The 25,528-nt window shown below is 40.2% G+C and overlaps 1 protein-coding gene across 2 annotated transcripts in view; it reads right to left on the bottom strand.

Annotated features, from left to right (window-relative positions):
• Positions 1–25,528, bottom strand: part of FRY (FRY microtubule binding protein) — a 274,104-nt gene that overhangs the window by 49,253 nt on the left and 199,323 nt on the right. For both annotated transcript variants that reach the window (XM_025364711.1, XM_025364712.1), the window contains exons 37-48: positions 24,473–24,623; positions 23,836–23,939; positions 22,894–23,079; positions 19,932–20,130; positions 17,375–17,496; positions 13,900–14,087; positions 12,489–12,583; positions 10,671–11,278; positions 9,317–9,414; positions 8,784–8,954; positions 4,485–4,625; positions 1,162–1,341 (exon numbers count right to left, since the gene is read on the bottom strand). In XM_025364711.1, coding sequence (XP_025220496.1) covers positions 1,162–1,341; positions 4,485–4,625; positions 8,784–8,954; positions 9,317–9,414; positions 10,671–11,278; positions 12,489–12,583; positions 13,900–14,087; positions 17,375–17,496; positions 19,932–20,130; positions 22,894–23,079; positions 23,836–23,939; positions 24,473–24,623 — 2,243 coding nt within the window. The remainder of the gene's footprint in view (positions 1–1,161; positions 1,342–4,484; positions 4,626–8,783; positions 8,955–9,316; positions 9,415–10,670; positions 11,279–12,488; positions 12,584–13,899; positions 14,088–17,374; positions 17,497–19,931; positions 20,131–22,893; positions 23,080–23,835; positions 23,940–24,472; positions 24,624–25,528) is intronic.

The following is a 25,528-nucleotide window of genomic DNA, read 5'->3' as shown; positions in this document are numbered from 1 at the left end:
TCCTGAATACTGAAATGATGAAAGATCAGTGAGGACCACTGCATAAAAAACCCAACTTGGATATGACCTACATAATAGTGCAAGTAAGTTCCATATAAGCACACCAGGTTTCTTTCTCTGTCTCCTTTTTTAAAATATACTCTAAGTTCTAGGATACACGTGCAGAACGTGCAGGTTTGTTACACAGGTATACATGTGCCATGGTGGTTTGCTGCACGCATCAACCCATCATCTACATTAGGTATTTCTCCTAATGCTATCCCTCCCCTTGTTCCCCAACCCCCCGATAGGCTTTGGTGTGTGATGCTCCCCTCCCTGTGTCCATGTGTTCTCATTGTTCAACTCCTACTTATGAGTGAGAACATGCAGTGTTTGACACCAGGTTTATTTCTTAGTGAACTTATTCATTCAGCAGAGTTTGGAAATATTTACTAGTGATCTCCTATGCACCAGATGTTGTACCGGGCCCTAGATATAAACAGGAACAGAGTACTGTTTCTGCTTTGGGGGTTCATGAGTCATGGGGTAAGAGATGTGAAAGCAAAGTTATTTTATACCTTAGACTTCAATATAAGCCTCCCAAATGTCTGTTCATGGACTACCAGGTAAACATGACCACTTCCTGTCCTTTCTTTTCTTCCTGACTCCTTAGCTTGGGTCCCTAGTCTCTTGCTCCTCCCTCTCCCTCCCCTGCCCCCTTGAAGGCAAGAATTTAGTTTTACTTGTTTAAAAAATAGTGTGGACTGGGGAAGCAACTATAAAAGTGGAGTCTGTATTTCTGTAAACTTCGGTCATCTGCTGAACTGACTGTCTTTCAGGGAGAAACATTGTGAATATAAAGACATGACCATTGTTAGATAAAGAATGAGTGAAGGTCATGGTTTAAAATGCTTATGATCGTTCCATTTTTAATACCTCTTTTTAAAATCATTTTTTACATAACTGAGGCTAGTTTCTATTTTTAAAAGCTGCCAACTGAGAGTCCCAGTGAATATGACACTCAATGGGTTCTTAAAAAAGCAAAACCTAATTTAGTCCTTAGAAATCTTCATTTGAAATAATTGTCAAATACATCTTCTTTTTTCCAGGCAACTACTTTTGACCTTTGCTACTACAAATTCATGCTAAAAGTTCACAGAAACAGTTAACATAGCTAAGTACCTCCGAAATATCGAAGTGGAAGTCCAGGGTTTTCCCAGGTAATTCCTTGGAAGCACTAGTCCACACTCGATGTATTTCTATTTTTGAGAGGTCACTGTGCTGGTATGAAGGTAAAACAAGGCTGGCTGACCGAGAAACTACGAGCTTCAAGATATTCAGAGCTTCTCTCCAGTGAACACTCTGCAGGAAATAAAACATTCAAGGGTTAAAAATAATTTCATTTTTTTAAAGCTAATGTATGTCAGAATGACCAGTGAGAAGCCAGTGACCAGTCAGAATTCACTGACTTAAAACAGTGCAGGAGGTTCCATGATAAGTAAAAGGCAAATGACATAAAAAGACAATGTATATATAAAAGGAGCTACGTTTAGGAGACAAGCAAATAAAAAAAGACCAATTTCATCCATTTCAGTTAAATTAAATTCTTATTAATGAGGTACCATTATTGGTAATGAGGCACCTCCTTAATGTGAGGGGAAAAAAAAAAAAGCTCCCAATGCATTTTATGCCATCGACTGTTCAATTCACTCTTTCTGAAAGTTCTCCCCACCTCCAGTTTCCAGTCTTCTTGGTCCTCCTCCTAGTTCTCTGGCTCCTCCTGCTCCATTTGCTTCCTGGGTACCTTGATCTCTGTCTTCAGCCCTCTTTTCTTCTCACTTCTTGTCTTCCTCATTACTTAACGCAGGAATCTGGAAGCCCTTCTTAACCCTCCCTCCTGGTAATCTGTTCCCTCCACTGCATTTCTGCTGGCACTGGCTCAGTGGCACCCTCTTGGGCCTTGCCTGGACTATCTCAATGGCCCCTTACTGGTGTCCTGGCTTGCAGCCCTCAAGTTCATCAGATCCAGCTAGAGTGAACGTCCTAGAACTCTTCAGACCAAGCCACTTCCCTGACTAAACAACTTCACAGGCTCCCTCTGGTGGACAGGGTGGAATCCACACTCTTTGAGCACGGCCTGCAGGGGTCATCTCCCCCAGGCTGCTGGGTTCCCCAAACTCCGCAAGCCCTCTCAGCCTCTGTGCCTTTACTCATGGTATGCCCTCATCCTTGAATACCTTTCCCCTCCTTATTGGCATGTCAAATACCTACTCTTCATTTAAGACTAAGTTGTACCATCTTTGTTTATCTGACAACCTCCAGACTATGTGCTGCTCTCATAAAAATATTAGAAACATAGATAAATGAACTTCATAAAAGTTGTTATTATTTTTTTTGCCTGGACTTTGCAGTCAAAGAACATGAAATAAAACATCTATTAAATTCTGCACAAGGGAAGCCATGGTTTAAATGTGAAATAAGCTACTATTTGAGGTAAGATACAAAGTATCAGAGGTGGCTCCCAGGCTTAAGATAAAATGGACAGCCTCATTAAACAACAAAATGGGGCACGCATTCGTAGAAAGGTGTGAACTGACCACCTGTCTCCTGTGAGCGAAGTGAGAAACTGTTAACTGACTGCCTACCCCATGTGGTGTAAGTATTATGGAGCAATGCCACTTGAAAAATGATGCTTGGATGTCACTTTCAGCATTAAATAATTTCTGTAACTAATTTGGTGAAGTAAAGATGGAAAGGAATGTCTAAAATCTATACTGTATATCTTCGTCAATGAGTTTCCAGAGAGAAACTAGCGTTTGCCCTTGAATCCTACAAGTTACCAAGTACATTCCAGAGAAGAAATAGAGGGACAAATACAATGTAGAGAAAATATGCCTTTGCTCTGGAGCTAGGCGCTCTCCACTGAACCCCATGGTGGCCCTGCACTACTCCCATGGCCTGGAGCCTCCCTGCTTTAGTCTGTGGTCATGTGTTTCAGATGAACTTCCAGGCTTTAGAAACTTGTCCTGGTGTGTTTGATCTATCTTCCCATCTATCTGTATTCTTATCTTCCTACCTATTGTGCTGTTGGCCAGGCTGGGGTGCAGTGGTGCGATCACAGTCCAATGTAACCTCGACCTCCTGGGCTCAAGGGAAACTCTCTCCCCAGCATCCTAAGTAGCTGGGACTGTAGGTATGCACCACACCTTGCTGATTTGTTTTTATTTTTTATTTTTGTAGAGTTGGGGTGTCACTTTTGTTGCTCAGGCTGGGCTTGAACTCCTGGCCTCAAGTGATCCTCTTGCCTCAGCCTCCCAAAGTGCTGGGATTACAGGTTGAGCCACTGCACCTGGCCTTTATATTTATTTTTATTTTCATTAAAATAAATTGTGTTTCTGGTCTTCTCGAGTACGGCTTTAAAGAATCGATCTGGGCTGGACGTGGTGGCTCATGCCTGTAATCCCAGCACTTTGGGAGACTGAGGTGGTGGATCACGAGGTCAGGAGTTCGAGACCAGCCTGGCCAATATGGTGAAACCCCGTCTCCACTAAAAATACAAAAATTAGCCAGGCGTGGTGGCACACGCCTGTAGTCCCAGCTACTTGGGAGGTTGAGGCAGAAGGATTGCTTGAACCCGGGAGGCAGAGGTTGCAGTGAGCCGAGATTGTGCCACTGCACTCCAGCCTGGACAGAGTGAGACTCAGTTTCCAAAAAAAAAAAAAAGGAATCAATCTGTAGGTGTTTGGAGATGTCCAAGTATCCTGCCAGGAAGGCTGCCTGGTACAATAAAATGAAGACACTGGCTTTGGATCCAAATACCAGCTCCAGCCTTTACTAACTGAAATCTTGGGTGCCAGTCTCTTGGTTTTAAAAATATACATAAAGACTGTTTATTATGGAAATATTAAAATATACACGGAAACAGAGAGACTAGTCTAATGAACTCCTTTGTACTCTTCATCAATTATTCACATTTTGTCATCTTGTTTTATTTATCCCCTCAAACAAACATTTTTTGTTTGTTTGTCGAAGTATTTTCAAGTACATTTATGCAAGTTTCTTAACCACCCTTCAACTCTAAAGTGACAGTTTTAGCCTCTGAATAACCCTTCACATGTTGAGACACCGGGCCTAGAACCTGGCACATGTGAAAGTTCCTACAGTTCCTTGTCCCCTCTCCTTCTCTGAAATGGGATGTAAAAACCAAGATTCTGCCTCTCCCCTCCAAGTCGGGCGTGTGCTTTCAGTACTCAGGCTCTGGCCCCAAGAGGTGGAAATGTGCCTTTTGAAGGCACTGGCATGTGTGGGGGTCTTGTGCTCTCATTCTCTTCAGAATACTACTCAGGGTGTGGCCAGCTCCCACTCTTAACTGCCCTGGCTGCGTCATGGATGTCAAGGAATGAATGAGTGGCCTGGTACCTGGACGGTTTTGCAGCCAAGCTACGGGAAAAGCCTCCGTCTTTTTGGAGTGACTGGTTGCTTAGTGAAGTTATCCAAGTACTCACTTGCACATATTTTTCAATTGTCTTTAGAACTTCCACGTTGAATTGTTTGACAGGAACAACAGAAAGGTCCATGTAGCTGAGCAGACTGTAGATCACCTGGAGCAGGGGCTGCTGCACGCTAGGGAGGCCCTTCTCCAGCAGCTGTGGGGGCAAAGTGCAGTTGGAGTCAGTCACACACCAGATCTCCGTATGGAAGGACCCGTGTTTTCCAACGTATTTAGGATTGCACCTTTCCTTTTTAATTTTTATTTTTTTAGGAGACAGGGTCTTGCTATGTTGCCCAGGCTAGTCTCAAACTCCTGGCCTCAAGAGATCCTCTTGCCTCAGCTCCCAAGTATCTGGGATTATAGGCAAGCGCCACCAAGCCTGGCTTGATTGCATGTTTCCTTAGGAGAGGAAATAAAATCCTAACTATGAAGAACTGAAGATATTATCAAAATAGACTATATCATGTGTAGAGGTGTGAATACGTAAGTATAAAATTCATGTGATGAAATATTAAAAAACACCTCAAAAGGAAAGCATCAGACACCAATGATCAAAAATTACAAATTCAAACAAAAGATGAAATCTGTCAGTTATCAAACTGGCAAAGATTAGAAATTGATAACACTCAGTATTGATGGGGAGATAAACAAATGGGTATTCTTACGTATCAGTGGCAATGTGAATTGGATAGATTGGCAAATGAGATCAAGAGCAATGAAGAGGTCCACAATCTTTTGACACAGTAATTATACTTTTAGGAATGTTTCTCAAACCAGAGATAGATGTTAAGATTTATGTATAAGATTTTACCACAGCATTATTTATAATGGCAAAAAACATACACAAAACAAGAAAGCTTTGTAAGCAATTCAAGTATTGAACACTAGGGAAATGGATCTATAAGTTAACAGCAAACTGTATAATGAAACATCATGCAGTTAACAGAATGACATTTTTAAAGACAGTGGAGGATATCAGATAATATTAAGTGGGAAATGAAGGATACACGATTGTTTTTTTAATAGATGATGCCAATATTGACATGAATGTGTGTGTTATATACAAATAACATTGGAAAGAAATTTTAAAATGTTAGTATTGTTTCTCTATAATTTTGAGTAATTTTTCTTTTCTTTTTAAAAACTTCCCTGCATCTTCCAAATTTTCTGTTATGAACATATACTGCTTTTATAATCATAAAAAATCAATTATATTGTCCAAAAGGAAAGCAAAATAAGGAAAAAAATATATGTGACAGACATCATGATAAAAGTTTACACATAAAAAGTTGATAGAGATGATCCAACTAAATGTTGAAATTCCACAATATTTACGGAGTGGTTAAAACATGAGGAAAGAGCTGGGCATGGTGGCTCACGCCTGTAATCCCAGCACTTTGGGAGGCTGGGGTGGGTGGATCACCTGAGGTGAGGAGTTCAAGACCAGCCTGACCAACATGGTGAAACCCAGTCTCTACTAAAAATACAAAAATTAGCTGAGTGTAGTGGTGGGTGCTTGTAATCCCAGCTACTTGGGAGGGTGAGGCAGGAGAATTGCGTGAACCCAGGAAGCGGAAGTTGCAGTGAGCCAATGTTACACCGCTGCACTCCAGCCTCAGTGACAAGAGCAAGACTCTGTCTCAAAACAAGACAAAACAAAACAAAAAACATGAGGAAATAATTATGTAAATCTATAATGTGGAAAAATGAATATCTTTACTAGAAAGAAAATACATAAAATAATTCAAAATTATTAATAAAAAGTATTAAATTAAAAAACGAATACATGGAATGACAAAATTTAGCGGGGATACAGGAAAACAAGAATATTTATATATTGTTTATAGTATTACAAATGGGGGGATCTTTATGAAGACCAACTTCTCGAATACGTTGAAGAACTAAATAACATACCCACAATCCATGCCACAGGACTGAATAATTCGACTTCAGGAAATGTAGAGTCATTTGATATTATGTGATAAAATGATTTTGATAAAATCTATTATTATTTGATCAAATTTCAAATATCATTTGATAAAAGTCTACATAACAGGACCGTTTGTAATGGAAAAAATTATGAACATTAGCAACAAAAGGGAGATGGTTACACAAACTGTGTTACCTTAACCTGATAGACTTCCAGAGTTATTCAAAGCAGCACTCTGTGAGCTACCCCAACACATAGAAATATACACGCAAAGTTAATAACAAGTGAGCAGAGCAGGTTCCAGGGAATACCACAGTGACACAAAATTATATGTATGTGCATGGCCAAGATCTGAAAGAACGTGTAATTGAAACAGAAGTTAATATATATTATATACAGTGGGACCTTGGTGAAGTTCATAATACATTTTTTGGTGATAATTTTGTGATAAGGGCTGAATAGAACAAATTAGATAACCCATTTTTTTATGGGTAGTAAAATACACATAACATACAATTAACCTTTTTAACCATTTTTTTAAAAGTGTATCAATCTACTTTCCAGACTGCCAGAGTACACTGATACACTTTTTGGTTGTTACAGAAGTACTTAGCTTGGCTAATATAATTTTCACAAACTCTTTCCATCTGTTTTCTCAAGTACCTTCACATTATTATGCAACCATCACCACTGTCTACCTCCAGAACTTTTTCATCATCCCAAACTGAAATTCTGTACCCACAAAACAATAATTCTCCATTACTAACTGCCCCCAGTTCCTGGTCACCACTATTCTACAATTTCTTTATAAACGTGCTTAATCTCTGTACCTCATATAAGCAGAATCATGTCATATTTGTCCTTTTGTCCTCTGGCCTTTTTCACTTAGCATACTGTCTTCAAGATTAACCCACGTGGAAGCACGCATCAGAATTTCTTCCTGAATGATATTCCCTTGTATGTACATGCTACATACAATTGGCATTTGTGAAACTTCTTATGGTTAGTGAGCCAAACAAATATTACCTCCTTGCTGCTGTATACACTTCACCTTCTTTTAAAGGAGGCAAGGTCTGCCTTTGTAAGCAGAATAAATCAGTTCTCTCAGTACTACTTCTGTGCTAAGGTGTGTGTGTGCTTGCTTAGTTAACTCTTGCAGGGACAGGTATGACCAGGTGACTATTAAAACCAGCAGGGTGGTACTTATGAGAGGTTCCTTAAAATGTCAGAGACGTGGGTGTGGAAAGAGCAAGTGAATCCTGGGCCGCTGACAGTCTGAACACAGTTCACACATCGCTGATCTGTATTGCAAGTCAAAATCCCGCAGGATCAACTATAAATGTTGATGGATGGGACATCTCTCCTCTGCTAGGTAGATGCTTTCAGGCTTGTGGAGCCTTTGAGAAAATGGCTGACTTTTAACCTATCTGGCATCTGGATTGATGATAAAAATAAAAGAAAAACTAGGGTAGATTGTCCTTCTGAAAGGTGCTAGTGATAGCTATGAATGCATATCACAGACGAAAAAGCAACACTGAAAATGCTAAAACAAGGTAGCTATTACCAGCCATTTGCCTTATAGATTTCATGACCTGGTGTGATAAACTTCTTGGGGACTGAAGATGCTAAATGGAATACATTTCATCTCTTGCCCACCAATACTCTATGCATTTCTAGCACCAACATACACAGAAGTCAGTGTAGGGTTTGTAATGAATATACTAGAAACACACTGGTATGATGACAAAGCACCATTCCAGTTTTAAAAACAAACATAAAAGGTGAGAATAAAGTTTATTTCAGAATGTATGCTTTGATAATTACATCAAACAACCATTAAACGTATCAGGCCACAAGGTAACTCCTTAAATAAGATTTAAACATCCAGAGTAATTAGGATAAAATTTTCTGATCTCTGCCATCTACTGACAGTATTACCATAATAAACAGAAGGAGTTTAAGCTTTGGAGGCAGCTATATCTAGGTTTAAAGGCTGACTCTGCTGCTTTAAACTGTGAAAAATTATTTAACCTGGCTGAGTCTCAGATCTGTATGATAGTATCTAATCATCACTGTGCTGTTGTGAGAGTTTAAAATGATTCCATTAGCATGTATTATAATATTTAATACGCACATGCTATATGGAAGTTAAGAGTATACTGAGTGTATTATGAACTCTATGCAAATAATTTACCCATGGAAGCTATAATAGATTTTATCTTTTATTTCAAAGCTTACCTCTGGCAGGGAATGGTGGCCCATGCCTGTAATCCTAGCACTCTGGGAGACGAAGGCAGGAGGACTGCTTGAGCCCAAGAGTTGAGATCAGCCTGGGCAACATAATGAGACCCTGTCTCAAAAAAAAAAAAAAAAAAAGCTTACCTCTGCCAGGTAGGTAACCATATTCAAGGTAATGTCAGCATATGCTTCATGAAGGTATCGACAGACCACATTGACCCACGTGGCGCAGTCCCTTGTGTAGCTGTGCGTTTTATAAAGAGTCATGACATGTGCAAGATTTGAAAGTTTGGGGTTCTTCTCTTCTAAACAAACCTTTTAAAATAAGAAAATCAATTAAGAATAAAACAGCCCAATGAATAGGAAGAAATGTTAGCCATTTTACTATAATCTCTGGCAGTCTGGAAAGTAGATTGCTGCACTTTTTTGGTAATTACGGGAAGTACTTAGCTTGGCTAATATAATTTTCACAAATTCTTTTCACCTGCTTTCTCAAGAATGAAAGCAAGCAAGATAATTTGCATCAGTCACCCCTATATGTCCATTACTGTGATACTAGTTATTATTTCCAGTTTTTGAGAAAACCACTGCCTTCTCTGGGCCTTGTAATTTGTCTGACATTGAGGCTTCCTGAAGGGCTCTATGGATCTGCCTGAGTATGGAACTGTAACTCGTACCTGAGCAATCCTTTCGGCTACATCCTTACAGAACTGATTGGGATTTTCAAAATGCTGAATCAGCTGGGGCAGGAGACACAAGACATTCAGTGGAAACCCTGGATTGGAGAAGATACAATGGAGATAGTTGAATATGGTATATTTTAGCTGTTAACAGTGGGAAGGCATGTTATAGACTTTTATACGGAGATGATGCAAAAGCAGTTTTTGAATCAGCTTAAACATGATCTAACACAAAATCTATGAAAAATGCACAACCACAATGGCACCAGTTACAAAGATGACACTGAAGTAGATATGTGGTTTTAAGATGCAGTGATTATCCTGCACTGGAGTTTTGTGAATAAGGATGGCTGGCCCAGATTTTTTTGGCACAGATTGAACTGAGCTGAAGTACTCGTTTGAAATTTTTGTCAAAAAACATATTTTAAGAAAAACTGGTGTGAGAGGACATAGGCCAACCAATTTAAGTCTTAGTCATGTAATTGAAAAGACTCTTTAAAATAAGGAATGACTTAGTTCCTCTGTGTTAAGCTCTAGCTTCATGAAATGAATTCTGGGTCACATGCCATGGCATTAAAAATCTGGTTTGTTGGCCAGGCATGGTGGCTCACGCCTGTAATCCAAGGACTTTGGGAGGCTGAGGCAGGCAGCTCACAAGGTCAAGATATCAAGACCATCCTGGCTGACACTGGTGAAACTCTGTCTCTACTAAAAAAACAAAAATTAGCTGGGCGTGGTGGTGTACACCTGTAATCCCAGCTACTCGGGAGGCTGAGGCAGGAGAATTGCTTGAACCTGGGAGACAGAGGTTGCAGTGAGCCAAGATTGCGCCACTGAACTCCAGCCCGGCGATAGAGTGAGACTCCATCTCAAAGTAAATAAATAAATAAATAAATAAATACATAAATAAATACATAAATAAATAATCAATCTGGTTTGTTGATTTGGGTTAATTCAAAACAAGAGGAAACCAAGAGAATTTCCAAGAAGAGCAGAAAAGCAAAGAAAAAATAAAAGATTTAGGAGTTAAGAAAAAATTTTTTTTTTCCTGTACAAGAGCAATGGAATAAACTAACAGCACCTGCAGTTTGATCTGGAAAGCATAAAGGAACTGCTAATATCTTATAAATAATTTTGGTCCCTTTTATGCTATTGCCTTAAAAATATTTTCTATAATACAGATCATTGAGATTTACATTATATAGAATTTTAAAAGAAAAAATAAACTACTCCCAAGGAACCATTTTGTAGCAGAATTGTTAAAAGCAGTAAGTTCATATTATCTTATTGTACCAAATGACGAACACAACCACCATCAGAATTGAGACAGGGTGAACGAGGCTGGCTTTACCAATAGCATGGGATGCATCCACCATGGATATTTTGGACACTGGTGTCAGCAGACTGAAGAGCTGCAGGGTCAGGTCTGTGGTGGTGAGGGATGTGAATCCTTTCAGCAGCAGCTGCTGCAGCCCGGAGAAGTCGGCCCACTTGAGCTGTGCCTGGAGTTTCTCAAGCTTTTCTCGGTTCTCAGCCTTATCGAGTGGCATATGTGCCAGTAGTCTGCTCAACAGCCTTAAGGCCATTAAGTATTCAAACTCAAAATCAGACTCCATCAAGGCCACTGTGACCCAGAAGATGGTGGCCAGCAGGTTGGTGGGATGGTTTATGTGGGATGGGTCCGTGAGACTGTCCTTCAAGGAGGATGAGCTTCTGGTTTTTGAGGAGAGGCCTTGTTGGGTACAAGCCTGAATTCTGTCCAGTGTGGCACTTCGAGGTGGGTCAGAGGATCGGTCAATGACACCAAACTTTTTGGGCACAGAGAAGCTTCGTTGATGCCGGCTCCGTTCTGCAGTCGCAGTGCTGCCGCTGGTGGTTCCAGGGTTCACATTTAGTTGTCCTGTGCTCTTTCTGCTTGCTGTTAGTTTACTGCTGGAGCTTAAATCTGGTGAGGAAGAACTGGGTATAAAAATAAATAAGTTTAACAGGATGCCAACACGTATCATGAAAAGCCAGTTGTTTCAAGTCCACTGAGAAACACTGCAGGAGGGAAATAATTATTTAGAAATGCCACTTTCTATTCATTTATTTTTCCTTATCCTTAAACCTTTAAAAAACAAAGCAAGGGAACCCTCATCAACAAAACAAAAAGCCCAATACTGACTGCTACTTATTGAAAAATGTAAAGAAATCAATAATTGGCCTTAAAGTTTACTGATATTTCATTTATTTTTTTGTTCGAATTTGGGTAGGAGTAATTATAAAATGTACCTGATAGGTATAAGCTTCAATATTCTGTTAACTAACTGATAAGGAGAACAGAAATGGAAATTATGCTATCCAGAAAGAAGCTGGTAAATGTTCATGTCAAAGGAAATTTTTTGGTACTTACCAAAATTTATGAAAAATGATTTCTTAGTCTATGCTGAAAAGGTAAAACTCTTTGTCAACATTCTTACTACATTTTTACTGATTTAGATAAATCTTTATGTTCATATAGATAAATATGTGTGATGTTTGTAACCATACCAAAATTATCCATAAAAAATGCTCAACTTAAAAATGAAACAAGGCCCAATGGGATACAAGATAACATTACCGACTCAATTTCAAGCAAGATGAGCTCAATTACACAAACAGAATATAGAGTCGTAAATAATTTGAAATGAGTTATTAAACATTGGCAGGAGCACAAAAAAAGATATTAAGGTAGGAATTTCTTCGAGTGAAGTCAACATTTATTCCAACTGTTTTCATGGCAACTGTTCACAAGCTTTATATATATTTACTTAAAAATAATGTTTAGCTTTTGCTTTTCTTTACCAATGTAATAAATAGGATAATTATTACATAAATTTGGAAAAATACTCAGACAAAAAATACATGGAAAATTATTAATATTTTATCATGTAGAGATAACACTTGGTATCTATCTTCCTGATGTTTAAAAATACTTATATAATGCATGTGTGTATGTATGTGTGTGTGTGTGTGTGTGTGTATTATGACTTCTTTTTTAACTTAAGAAAGTATTACACATACTTTTTCAGGTCATAAATATACTTCAAAAACTAAATTTTTTTCTTTGCACTTTGGCTAAAGTCCAGCATCTCCCAAATACTCCAGTACAGTATATTTGATGTTAAAATATCATTAAGCTGATCCTCACCGGGACAATACAGTTAGGAGGTCACTGTTCTTCAAGCAGTCAGACAAGTTATCCACGGCCGCCTCCAAGGTAAGGAGTGCTTCCATTACATAACCCTGCCAAACATGCAAAGATAGCATTTTGTATTGCTTGTAACCATTGTTAACTTCCTGAAGAGAAATTTAATTAATGTACACTTTATTCCAATAATGTTATTGCTGCTTTAATTTATGAAGTCTAAAATGAGCTTTAAGGGCCACTTAGGAAATTCAGATGGCTTAGGAGTTAGCAGATAATCATAAAAATTTATTTCCCTATGTCTAAGACCTCAACAGATCACTTTCATTTGAAATCCGGCACCGAGGGGGGCAAGCATGACCCTCTGCTGAGGGGAGGGTAGCATCTGAAATGCAGTGCGGCAATGTTTGAAAGCCACAGATCAAGAGGAGAGGTACAGGAAGAGCTGCCTCCGTGGTGTTTTAAATAGCACCTCTAATGGCCGAAAGAAGGAAGCAGGTAGTGTCTGTAGGTGTGCAAGCTTCCTAAGATGCAGGAACATTTCTTTTTTTCCTTTTTTTTTTTGACATGGAGTCTCACTTCCATTGCCCAGGCTAGAGTGCCATGGCACCATTTGGCTCACTGCAACCCCTGCCTCCTGGGTTCAAGTGATTCTCCTGCCTCAGCCTCCTGAGTAGCTCGGATTATAGGTGTGCCCCCACGCCGAGCTAATTTTTGTGTTTTTAGTGGAGATGGGGTTTCACCGTGTTGGCCAGCCTGACCTTGAACTCCTGGCCTCAAGGGATCTGCTCGCCTTGGCCTCCCAAAGTGCTGGGATTATAGGCATGAGCCACCGCCCAGCCAGGAATATTTCTGAAGGGAAAGAAGGACTTGGCCGGAGCCACAGAGCTTGTGATGCCAGCGGCTCTCAACCTGTTCAGCGCTGCCCAATCTCTGGGCTCTACCTCGAGGGCCTCCTTGTGGCAGTCACCCTCCATTCCTTCTTCAGCTCTTCTCAGTCTACTGGAGACTAGCCATACAGAGAGAGGTAGCGCTTTGCACAGATACAGTGGAGGTCCCTGCTCTGGGCAGGGACACTGTATAACTGCATCTTAGGTTGGCAGCCAGAAACCCCAAACTATACAAAATAATCTCCTGGCCGCCTGCCAAATAAAACCAACCACAAAAACAAGGAAGAAGCCACCAGAGGATTTCCAGTTGTTGGCATATATAAAAGAAATAATATTCACTGAATTTCTAGAACAAGGCTCCTTGGAATAATTCTTGTAAATATAAAAGTCCACCTCTAAAATACATTGTACATGTCCAGATGGCTGGAATAATTGTTGAGAGAAGAAAGGCTCAAAAAAAGTTTACACCTCCTCGAGACAAGAGAGCTCATCCTTCATGAGCTCAGTGGTCTTTCCTTCCATACCTGAATCTCATCTCCATGTTCTCCGATCACCTCCACCAATCTTGAGAGAAGGTCAGATAAGGCATGTGCTGATAGAGGTTGCTTGAGGGCCCGGAATATCTGGAAGGACCGACCAGCATAGTGCCTTGAAGAGCTTGCGAGGGCTGTCTGCAATGCAACTTCACTCAACTGGTGCTCCAGATGGAAGCCTAGGGCAACAAGAGTCACAGAATGGGTTGGTCTCTACTTCACATGCTCTGAGGCATCAAAGTTACCTGTAAGTTTAAAACAGGCTAACAGCACAGGGCTACCTTGTAGTGGTACTTATTTACAAGTCAACCATTTTTTTTTCTTTTTTTGAGACAGGGTCTCACTCTGTTGCCCAGGCTGGAGCGCAGTGGCATGATCACGGCTCAATGCAGCCTCTACCTCCTGGGCTCAAGTGATCCTCCCACCCCAGCCTCCCAAGTAGCTGGGACTATAGGCATGTGCCACCATGCCTGGATAGTTTTCTGTATTTTTTATAGTGATGGGGTCTCACTATGTTGCCAAGGCTGGTCTTGAACTCCTGGGCTCAAGTGATCTGCCTGCTTTGCCTTCCTAAAGTGCTCGGATTATAGGCATGAGCCATCACGTCAAGCTTTTTTTTTTTTTTTTTTTTTAAAACAGGGTCTTTCTTTGTTGCCCAGGCTGGTCTTGAACTCCTGGGCTCAAGGAATCCTCCTGCCTCAGCCTACTGAGTCGCTGGGATTACGGGTGTGTGCCACTGCACCCACCTCATTTTAAAATAGAAACAAATTCTGAATAAATCTTAGGGAGGTATAGTGTAGTAGAAAAAGGCTTTGGAACAAGATGGTCCTGGTATTGAATTAGGGGCTTTCTAACTCTGGGAAAGGAATTTGTTCTCCATGAACTTGTTTCCTTATCTTTAACTTGTCTCATACAGTTGTTGTGAAAATTAAACAACTTACAAAGTGCCTAGTACAATGTCTGAAACATAACATAGGTTCACAAATGTATTATTATTTATTACTCTGCTATTTTCATATATTATTCTTCCGTACTACTTTTTTGCATAGAATACTCGTTTTTTGTAAGTTTGTTAGAGTAGAGGAAATTTCAGAATAGAGGAAAGCTGTTAGTGGATCTATTCAATTCAAAACACAACTAAGGTCTGTGCCAAAGTCTTTGCTTTATTGATAAGCAGATATTGAAGTGCAGATACTGTGAAGAAGGCAGCCATAATTTAAACTTTCACCTGAATATTTGTTTTTCCAATTGTACAAAGGTAATCTCAGTAATCAGAAAATCATTTGATCAGATGGGAATGAAAATGTAAGATAAAGCTCATGACTGAATTCCAGGTCATTAAATTCTATACTTGCCGTGCCTCTCTGCAGGGAGAAAAGCAGACTACAAGGGTAGAAGGACTGAAAGAAAACAGAGGCCATGGCTGTCTCTAAGACACAGAGGTTCTGCAGCACATTTGGCTGCTACATGAAAGTGGGCCAGAAGGGATAATTCAATGTCATTGTTCTTAGCTGCAGCTTGGCTACTTGACCCTAGGGACAAATAGATTATACAAGAAAATGTACCTGCAGAGAAAACAGAGGGCCCTGGAAAATTGACTTCGGACACATTCAGGGTAGTAAACATAGGATTAAACCCATGCAGGCAGTTCGTATCTTATGAACGATGCTTCAAAAAAGCTTTTTATGTCTTTATTTGTTTATCAAAGTAAAGGTTTGTTTACTTAGCCTATTTTACGTGTGGAGGTTAGGTACCCTGGCAAATGATATTGTGATTTTATGTGTGGAGATTAGGTACCCAGGCAAATGACAAATGTGATTCAAATGGGCAAATGCTTGTTTAAATCACAACGAACCTGACGGCTAGAACTGTACTAGTAGGACTTCAGACTCCACCTTCACCACAACAGTGTCCTTTGAGAAAAGGAAAAGGTTTCTTTTTCTTTCCAGCCACACAGTGAATCTACACTTCCCAGTCTTCCTTGCAGTTAGGTGTGCCTAGGTGCCTGAGTTCCGGCCCATGGAATGTGGAAAAAAACCCACTGGATACCCCATTTAAGACTGGGGCATCAACTCATCCTGAGGAATCCTCTTCTCACTCTCTCTTCTTCCACCTGCTGGCCAGATGCAGAGGGCCCGGCAGAAGCCTCAGCCTAGAGGGTGGAAGAGCCTCAGGCTGGAGGGTCCCTGAAGCACCTAGTGGAAGGCCACCTGCCAAACATCTGCACTGAACTTTTACAGGACCCAGGAATAACCTTCTGTTGTGTTAAGCCTCTGAGCCCTAGGGGCTGTTTGTTACAGCAGCTATGCTGCCCTGACTAACACAAGTGTTTCCAGGAACACATTGTGCATGTATACAGAAAACAGGCCAAAAGCTGGGATGTACAAGGAAATCAGAATCAGTAAAAATTGATCGAGATGCAAAAAGACCTAGACTTTATGCAGCCTGAAGTACCCTCTAAGAATTCAGTATAAGGCATTTATATATTTTCTCATTTTCATTATTTTCATTCAATCAAAGATTTTAGATTAATTAATGGTTTACATACAAATAGTAAATTTCTTCCTTTGGGCTGTGTTCAATGATTAATTGGCTTTTGAGGTCTTAATATTTTAAACAAATTCCAAAGGGGAAACTGAAAACTAGAAATGGAAGTCTATTCCTGGAATGACTCTCCCATTTCAGTCTGTCCGTATCTTTTGTTTTTTAGTAAGTGTCCTCTGATAATGAAAAGATATGTGGCTGATCCAAAATGTTTCAAGCTGGGAAATGTGCTAATTATCAGAGCAGCTGGGAAAGCCAGGGAGCTGGATTTAATATCTCCAGTCTGGTGTGAGGGAAAAAAGGTAGAGATGGTTTTACAACATGTTGAGGAACCAGATTTAAGTTTCACACACAAATCAGCCCAGGCCAACTTGGATCTGAAGGAATTCAGCAGAAGGAAAACACTTAAGTATCATGATGCTACGACAATTTAAATAGGATTTACACTGTATTTAGAATATTGAATAGTCATTTGCACAGGAATTGTTAGCAAACACTTTTAAAGCCAAAAACATTTTATCACAATTTTTTTTTAAAAAAGCAGTCTGACCCTTCAAGCAGCCATTTAACCAGACTATTTTTCATCATTGAGACTGATGAGAGTCAATTAATGAGATTTATTCCTCATAGCCTACTTTAAAGAAAATGTTATAGACACAGTTTAATTCTAGTAAGGTAAATAAAAGAAGTAGAACAAGTATGTTAGAAAAATTAGTTGATACAGCATAATGCAAATATACATGGCATTAAATACCATGCAGTTAGGAAGCATCCGAACAAGCTTCAGAACTCCCCTGTGAATATGCTCATGCTATGGATGTGGAGTGCAGGACCGCTGTAAGGTGCTGTAATCATCATATAGAGACAGTGTCCATTACAGAACAACGCTGAAAGAGGGATCTGTGCAAATAAGATGAAGTACCTGATTTGGAATCTTTAAATACAGATACAACGTGACGTAGAAAATTAGTGAGCTGTTCAGCACTCTTTGAATTTTGATTTTTAGGTGTGATGTCTTCATGGCACCAAAGTGGACCAAATGCCCTTAAACAAAACACACAAAATGTCAAAAATATAACTTTCATTTTGCATTTTTAAAACTATACATACAGTCCTGACTCCAAGCGTATAACATATTTAAATTTTTTGCAATCTATGCATCGGACAAAGGTCTAATCCCAGCATCTATAAGGAACTTAAACAAATTTACAAGAAAAAAACAAAAAACCCTGTTAAAAAGTGGGCAAAGGACATGAACAGCTACTTCTCAAAAGAAGACATACATGCAGCCAACAATCATATAAAAAAAGCTCAACATCACTGATCATTAAAGAAATGCAAATCAAAACCACAGTGAGATACCATTTCACACCAGTCAGAATGGCGATTATTAAAAAGTCAAAAAATAATAGATGTTGGCAAGGTTGTGGAGAAAAAGGAAGGCTTTTACACTGTTGGTGTGAGTATAAACTAGTTCAACCACTGTGGAAGACACTGTGGCGATTCCTCAAAGACCCAGAGACAGAAATATCATTTGACCCAGCAATTCCATTACTGCGTATATACCCAAAGGAATATACATTGTTCTATTATAAAGACACATGCATGCATATGTTCATGGTAGCACTATTCCCAATAGCAAAGACATGGAATCAACCCAAGTGCCCATCAATGATAGATTGGATAAAAAAAAAGTGGTACATATACACCATGGAATACTGTGCCACCATAAAAAGGTATAAGATTGTATCCTTTGCAGGGTCATGGATGGAGCTGGAGGCTATCATCCTTAGCAAACTAATGCAGGAACAGAAAACCAAATACCACAAGATCTCACTTGTAAGTGGGAGCTGAATGATGAGAACACACGGACACACTGGGGGGAGTAACACACACTGGGGCCTACCGGAGGGCGGAGGGTAGGAGAGAGAGGACTGGGAAAAACAACTAATGGATACTGGGCTTAATACCTGGCTGATGAAATAGCCTGTACAACAAACCCCCTTGACACACGTTTACCTATGTAGCAAACCTACACACCCTGCACATGCACCCTTGAACTTAAAATATAAGTTAAAAAATATTTTAAACAATTTCATGAATTATTTTGGAAGTACATTTCAGTCTTGAAAACCTTATCAGCATACTCAAAGCACATCTAATGTATGGAGTCATTTTGAAATGTTTTAAATTAAATTCATTTGCAAAATTAAAACCTCCCAATTCACCAGAACAGTGCTTGGCATATCATAAGTGCTACATGTTTGTTTAAGTAAAATGATACCAAATGTTAAGTGAAATAAAGACTTAGACATGGACTCAATTTTCACGTTTTAGCATTTGCATAGGTAAGGCTTTTATCAGGATCACATCAAGTTGCAAATACCATACAATCAAACTGAAGACATGGCCTCTGTCGTCTACTTGGTTTTCAACAGTAAGAATGGAATGGAGCCAGGTAGGAGAATTTCAGAGAAGAATTATTCCAAATATGTTGTACTGAGAGTTGGTGAGTGGTGACAACACTTTTCCTTTGCACAAATCATTCGGGTCTCTGCAGTACCCTGTATGTTCAGGCATACTGTCATGTAGGCACCATCAGCTCCTGTCCTAAGCTTCCTGCACATTAAATCCCACAGTAAGTTGAGAGCTGCACAAAACACCCTGAATCATGAATTGTGGAAAGAAAATACTCTTTTTTATTGTTTGCATTAATTGATGCATTAGTTGAAGAAAGCAAGATCACATGAGATATTAGATAACATATACATAGACTAGATTTCCGGGACTTAACTCGCTGAGAAAGGGGAGCACGCCACCCAGTCACAGGTAAGCATGCTTTACACAACTACCAGACCGTAGGGTGTTAGAAATCCTGGAGCCTTACGAGCTAAATGGTTAATGAGAAGAACCAGAAGACCTGACCAGGACCGCTTGCAGTTTTTCTTGGTTTTGATTTATTAGTTTGACTCATTTCCTATTATGCTTCCTATTGTTTCTGGTTTCTGACTGCCTTTTACAAATGACTCTTGGGACCAGATGAATAGATAATGGTCCCCTTGGCAGCTGCTTCTGGGTTGACCACGGCTAATATCCTTGGTTTCCAGAGTGATGTTCTTTGCCAAGTCTCAGAACTACTAACCCCTGGCAGCTCTGATAGATGACTAAAGGCATGCTCACTATGGGGCACGACCATCTCCCGCCTCCATCTGCTGCATCACCATTATCCACAAAATCCCCTTGCCCATCAACTGTCACATCAGTGGGATCCTAGAAACTTCTACCAACGTCTGCCTTTCACAAATTGTATTCTTTGTACTCAGTGTCTGTTCACACAGACTCCAGCAGTTGCAATTGAGAAGAGAAACAGGACTTTGTTAGAACCCCAGGATCACTTTTCCATCTGTGTGGTTTAAAGCATTGGCAATTTTCCAAAAGACCAACCTGCAAACAGCCACGGACTCCTAACCCCTTATTACCTGGTCGTCAGAAACTCAATGAGCTTGTTTGCCTTCTCATCTGTTTCAGCAGCTGTGTCCACGTCCTCTACCTCCTGGGTCATCTGTGGGAGGTTTCCACTGCTGCCTCCCAGACTGATGCTGGAGGAGGTGGAGCTGGAGCTGAGCCCTGAGTCGGGCACTGGGGATGACTGGTCCTCTCTCAGGAAGTCAAAGCCACCTGGTGGGAGAAGAAGGTCAAGGAGGGGTGTATTAGGCAGTGTGCTTGTCAGCATGCTTAATGAGGTCCACAGAGGAGGGCAGAGAAGTGTGGAGTTATTTAAATTCTGGGGAGAAAATGGTTGCTTTTGGCTGTGGCTATGATTAAATGAGACTGACAGTTTTTCTTTGTTTAGGGAATCAGTTGCACTGCTGTGTAAATGAGTGTGTCTTTGGGACTAGGACTTGATCTGCTGCTTTCTACTCTGCTGTTTTGGTTGATACTTTCTACAAAAGAAAGGTTATGTGTGTGTGTTTGTATGCATGTATGGACCAGGCAAATGACCAGTTCAACTATAACAGATCATCTACTGACTGCTCTTAATAAATTATTCCTGGGTATTAGACTACTTAAACATGTGAAATGGGCTGGGCACGGTGGCTCACGCCTGTAATCCCAGCACTGTGCGAGGCCGAGGCAGGTGGATCACGAGGTCAGGAGATCGAGATGATCCTGGCTAACCTGGTGAAACCCTGTCTCTACTAAAAATACAAAAATTAGCCTGGTGTGGTGGCAGGCGCCTGTGGTCCCAGCTGCTTGGGAGGCTGAGGCAGGAGAATGGCATGAACCTGGTGGGGTGGAGCTTGCAGTGAGCCGGGATCATGCCACTGCACTCCAGCCTGGGCGACAGAGCAAAGACTCCATATTGGGGGGAAAAAAAATGTGAAATGATACCCTGTTTGAGGATACCAGTCACTTAATGGCTGGTTACTTATACATAATGTTTTTGAGTAAATGTGTCCAGAAGCTTTAGTATTGTGTATATAATGATGTATTTTAATAGAATATGTATTATGGTATTCAAAGAAATATGGCATAAGCAAATACTGTTTCTTCGAATTTGCTTGGTTGACATACTTGGTTGATATTCTACACCTCTGGATAGGCTGTAGGTTTGAAAATGTATATATGCAACTATCCCTTTTCCCCTATTTAATAATCATAAAAAGTATGTAGTGCTGGTGTGTGTCTGATAGATATACTGAATTAGAGATGAGGAGTCCTGGGTTTGAATAACATTTCTGTCACTTACAGCGTAGCCTCAGGGAATTTATGTAATTCTCTGTAGCTCGGTGTCCTATTATAATAAAGTCAAGACAATAATTTCTGTCACACACATTTTTAGTGTGTATTTGAAAGCAACTATAGTTGAAACTAGGTGCTTAATAAATTTTTATTAAAAAAAGAACATTTCCCATATTCTTTGTATACCTATTCCCTATGTCCTGTAGAACCAGTCACTTTAGCTATCTACTGTTTGTCTTGCCTATGAATATTGTATGCGTTTTTGGTAAATCTTCAATTTAAATCATTTTATACCACATTGATGGTATAATAAATGCAAAACTGATGTACACAGAGATACACAACTTATCAGATACCACAATTTTCTCTGCCTAACATTCGAAAAAATTATATTCTTATCCTCAGGACTTAGAGCAGCTAGAACTCTTCATTTTAATTAAACATCTACAGCAAAGGGAGTTTTGTGTTTCTAAGAGGCTATTGATAGGTTGCTTTCAATTAAGTGTAGATAATGATGATTTCATGTTTGTTTTCCAAAGAACTATGTTAACATCTATTAGAAGCCAGTACAGTGGTGGGCATAAGTGATAAATAAAAGGTACACCCTTTTCACAGTAATGTAGAAAGCACACAGTGACATGTGAAATGTCGCACCGTAGTTAGTGCCAATGCAATGTGTAAAATAAATAGGTTAAAAAAAAATTAGCCAGGCGTGGTGGCTCATGCCTGTAATCCCAGCACTTTGGGAGGCCGAGGCGGACGAATCACGAGGTCAGTAGATGGAGATCATCCTGGCTAACACGGTGAAACCCCGTCTCTACTAAAAATAGAAAAAATTAGCCGGGTGTGGTGGCGGGTGCCTGTAGTCCCAGCTACCGAGGAGGCTGAGGCAGGAGAATGGCGTGAACCCGGGAGGCGGAGCTTGCAGTGAGCTGAGATCGCGCCACCGCACTCCAGCCTGGGGACAGAGTGAAGACTCCGTCTCAAAAAAAAAAAAAAAAAAAAAAAAATTAGTCCCTGAACTCTGTTAGTTGGTAATCTTCATCATCATTTTAAGATAGTTTAAATGTTCTGGTTCTAAATTAAAACCAGTATTACCTGTTGGGATAAAGTTTTCATAAATGGCTTGACATGGCAGAGTAATTTCTTTGACTCAGCTAATGCTATCTGTTCCTGTTTCTAAGGATAATTTTTTTTGGTTTCAAAACAGCAATGGTTTTTAACAGGCTCCCACTAATGGCGTCTTCAAGGAAAAGGTCAGTCATTCAATAAAGTGAAAATTGCTTTATGGGCACTAGAAGACACACAAGTGATATATCCGGCACCCTGGCTGTGACCTGCTCTCAGGCAGCAGCAGTGGTCACTGTTTTGTGCGTTCTCACCCTTCGGTGTTCTACACTGCTGCTCCTGGCCAATGGGCACGTACACTTCCAATGCATCAGGAGGAACAGATTCAATGGGGGCAGCAATCATAGATATAACCAGGAAAAATATATTTTAAATATTCAATAATAAAGCTTTTGAGAGGCAAGTTCACATCGAGTGAAATGGTGTGTATTTACTGTACTGTTGATTTACCACGTGGAAAGTTGGAGGTCATAGCATGAGAAAAGTTAACTTGGGCTCTACTGGCACCTGCAGTTAGTTATCTCTGCATTTGTAACTGTCCTAGGCTCTCTACCAGTCGTTCTCTGTTACCTGTATAGAGATATTCAGGTTGGTAAGCTGGCTGCACAGTTAGAGTCTTAGCTTCACCCATCTCTCGGGTCTGCAGGAGCACAGAAGCAATGGAATGGAAATTGCTGTTGCAAGAGAGGGCAATCAAGAGGTGAAGAAGCAGTTTTTTGCTGTGTTCAAAGACTTCAGGCCGGTAGTGGTCTAAACCTGGAACAAAACAGTAGAATCTCAGTATAAACAAACGTTAAGCTCGTTTAGATTCCAGGGATAGTAAAGATTCCAGGATACTCAGGAGGAACATGTTAAAAGAATGTTTAGTTTTCTTTGTTATTGTTTGTGTTACCAACATACAGAAGTTGGGCTTAGGAAAAATAAAATGCTTTATTTCTTAAGTAAAATGTTCTCATAAAATGCTGATAGATGAACTTTTCTTGACCTCTCTGTAGCATTTGATGTGGTTAGCATTCCTTCTTCTTGAGATGTTCTCTTCCTTGGATATCCCTGTTACTGAAAGATTCCAATTTTATTAGTCTCTTTCTAACTGAATTTCTGAGTTTCCCTGGCTGGTTCCTCTTCCCATTTTTGCTCTACAAAGCTCAGGGCTTGGCCCACTCTGTCCTATATCCTTTCTTTTTATACTCTGACTATGCCTCATAGCTTAAAATTTACCACTTCAGCCAAAGACTCTCAAAAAGGCCCATCTTATTTTGGATATCTTTGTAGATGTGGCACTAGTGAGATACCACTATATTTACACGGTAGAAATAGAGCAATTTCAAACAGTGACCAAGTAGCTGACATTTCAGAGCAGATGTCACAAAAGGGCAATGAAAAGTGGTGGAGATCAAATATTCCCAAAATGAGTCAAACAGGAAGGATGTCAATGTGAAAGGAAATCTCTATGGATTACTTCTGCATATTTTTAACCCGATTGGCTAGAATGCCTTTTAGATCCAGTCTTACCTAAGAAGACAGCATGAAGTAATAATGGTAGATGAAGCGCCCAATCTTCTCGTACACTGTGATCTACCACCATCTCAGTCATAAAAATTACAGCAATATTGCACCTAATCAATGAAATAATGAAATTAATGCAACTTCTGAAGGGGATGGAAATACTAGTAGATCATTAAGTTACAGTTCAATATAACTCTTAAGTGTTTTTAAAACATTATATAAGGCTCTTATTCCAGGGAAATAGAGTTTAACTTGTAACACAGCACAGAGCTCCACAACAAGAAGAAACATTGGTTGAGCTAATCACACTAGTCACTAGGTAATAAGAGCTAAGAGATGAAGAGAAATCAAAGACAAGGTCCCTCTCATCAAGTTGCTTAAAGTCTAAAAAGCATCACAGAATGCACGCCCATATCCAGATTACATCAAGGAGAAATTCAAAGGTCAGAGGCAGCTTTGAATGTTGATTAATATTTGACCACACTCTGCTAATATGCTGGAAGCTGGCAGTCAAATCAGGCAGGATACCACTGATTGATAAGATCATTTAATGTGGTGGGACCTGGACTAGGTTTTTCTCTTGTCATAGGTAGAAAAGTCCAGTCAAAGCTAAGGTTTCCTTCTCCCCACACATGCTGCTCACCTATGGAGTGGCCCCCGGGGAGTGATGGTCTCTGGGAGGTAGTCAACCAGGGGGGCCCAGCATCCTCCTGTACAAGGCATCGGTAAGGGCTGCGGCTGCTTGGTCTCTGTAATAGTCAGCAACCAGCCCGTGTAGGGAGAAATTGGATCATCTGCAGGGTGAGAAAGACAACTGTGCTTTATTTTCAGGGAGAGGAGACTTGTTTTCTCTATTTGATGTTTTCAGAATAAATTTTATAAATGTATGCTTGTAAAAACAACTTTATTTTTCATTTTTAAATTTTTTTTAGGGACAGGGTCTCGCTGGCACCTAGGCTGGAGTGCATTGGATCAATCAAAACTCACTGCAGGGCTGGTTACAGTGGCTCACGCCTGTAATCCCAGCACATTGGGAGGCTGAGGTGGGTGGATCACCTGAGGTCTGGAGTTTGAAACCAGCCTGGCCAACATGGCAAAAACCCATCTCTACTAAAAATACACACACACACACACACACACACACACACACAAAATAGCCGGGCATGATGGCACGTGCCTGTAAGCCCAGCTACTTGGGAGGATGAGGCAGAAGAATCGCTTGAACCTGGGAGGTGGAGGCTGCAGTGAGCCGAGATCGCGCCACTGCACTCCAGTCTAGACGACAGAGTGAGATTCTGTTTGAAAAACAAAAACAAAAACAAAAAAAAACCTCACTGAAGTTTCAAATTCTGGGGCTCAAGAGATCCTCCTGTCTTAGCCTTCCAAGTAGCTAGGACTACAGGCATGTGCCACCACACCCGGCTAATTAAAAATTTATTATTTTTTTAAATAGATGGGGTCTCAACATGTTGCTCATGCTGGTCTCAAACTCCTGGACTCAAGTGATCTTCCCACCTTGGCCTCCCAAAGTTTTGGGATTACAGGTGTGAGTGCCTGGCCAGAAATAACTTTCTAATGATTTCATTTGGTGAGAATGAATTACATGATCAAATGGGTTAGAATTACTTGTTTGGGTAACTACTTGAATAGTTACTACTTGGTAACTAATTTATAGTTATTCATTATAAAGCAAAGCAGC

This window comes from Theropithecus gelada, chromosome 17, assembly GCF_003255815.1.
Source record: "Theropithecus gelada isolate Dixy chromosome 17, Tgel_1.0, whole genome shotgun sequence".
Lineage (NCBI taxonomy): Eukaryota > Metazoa > Chordata > Mammalia > Primates > Cercopithecidae > Theropithecus > Theropithecus gelada.
The sequence above is the reverse complement of the archived record's forward strand: the minus strand, read 5'-3'. Positions and strand labels throughout refer to the sequence as shown.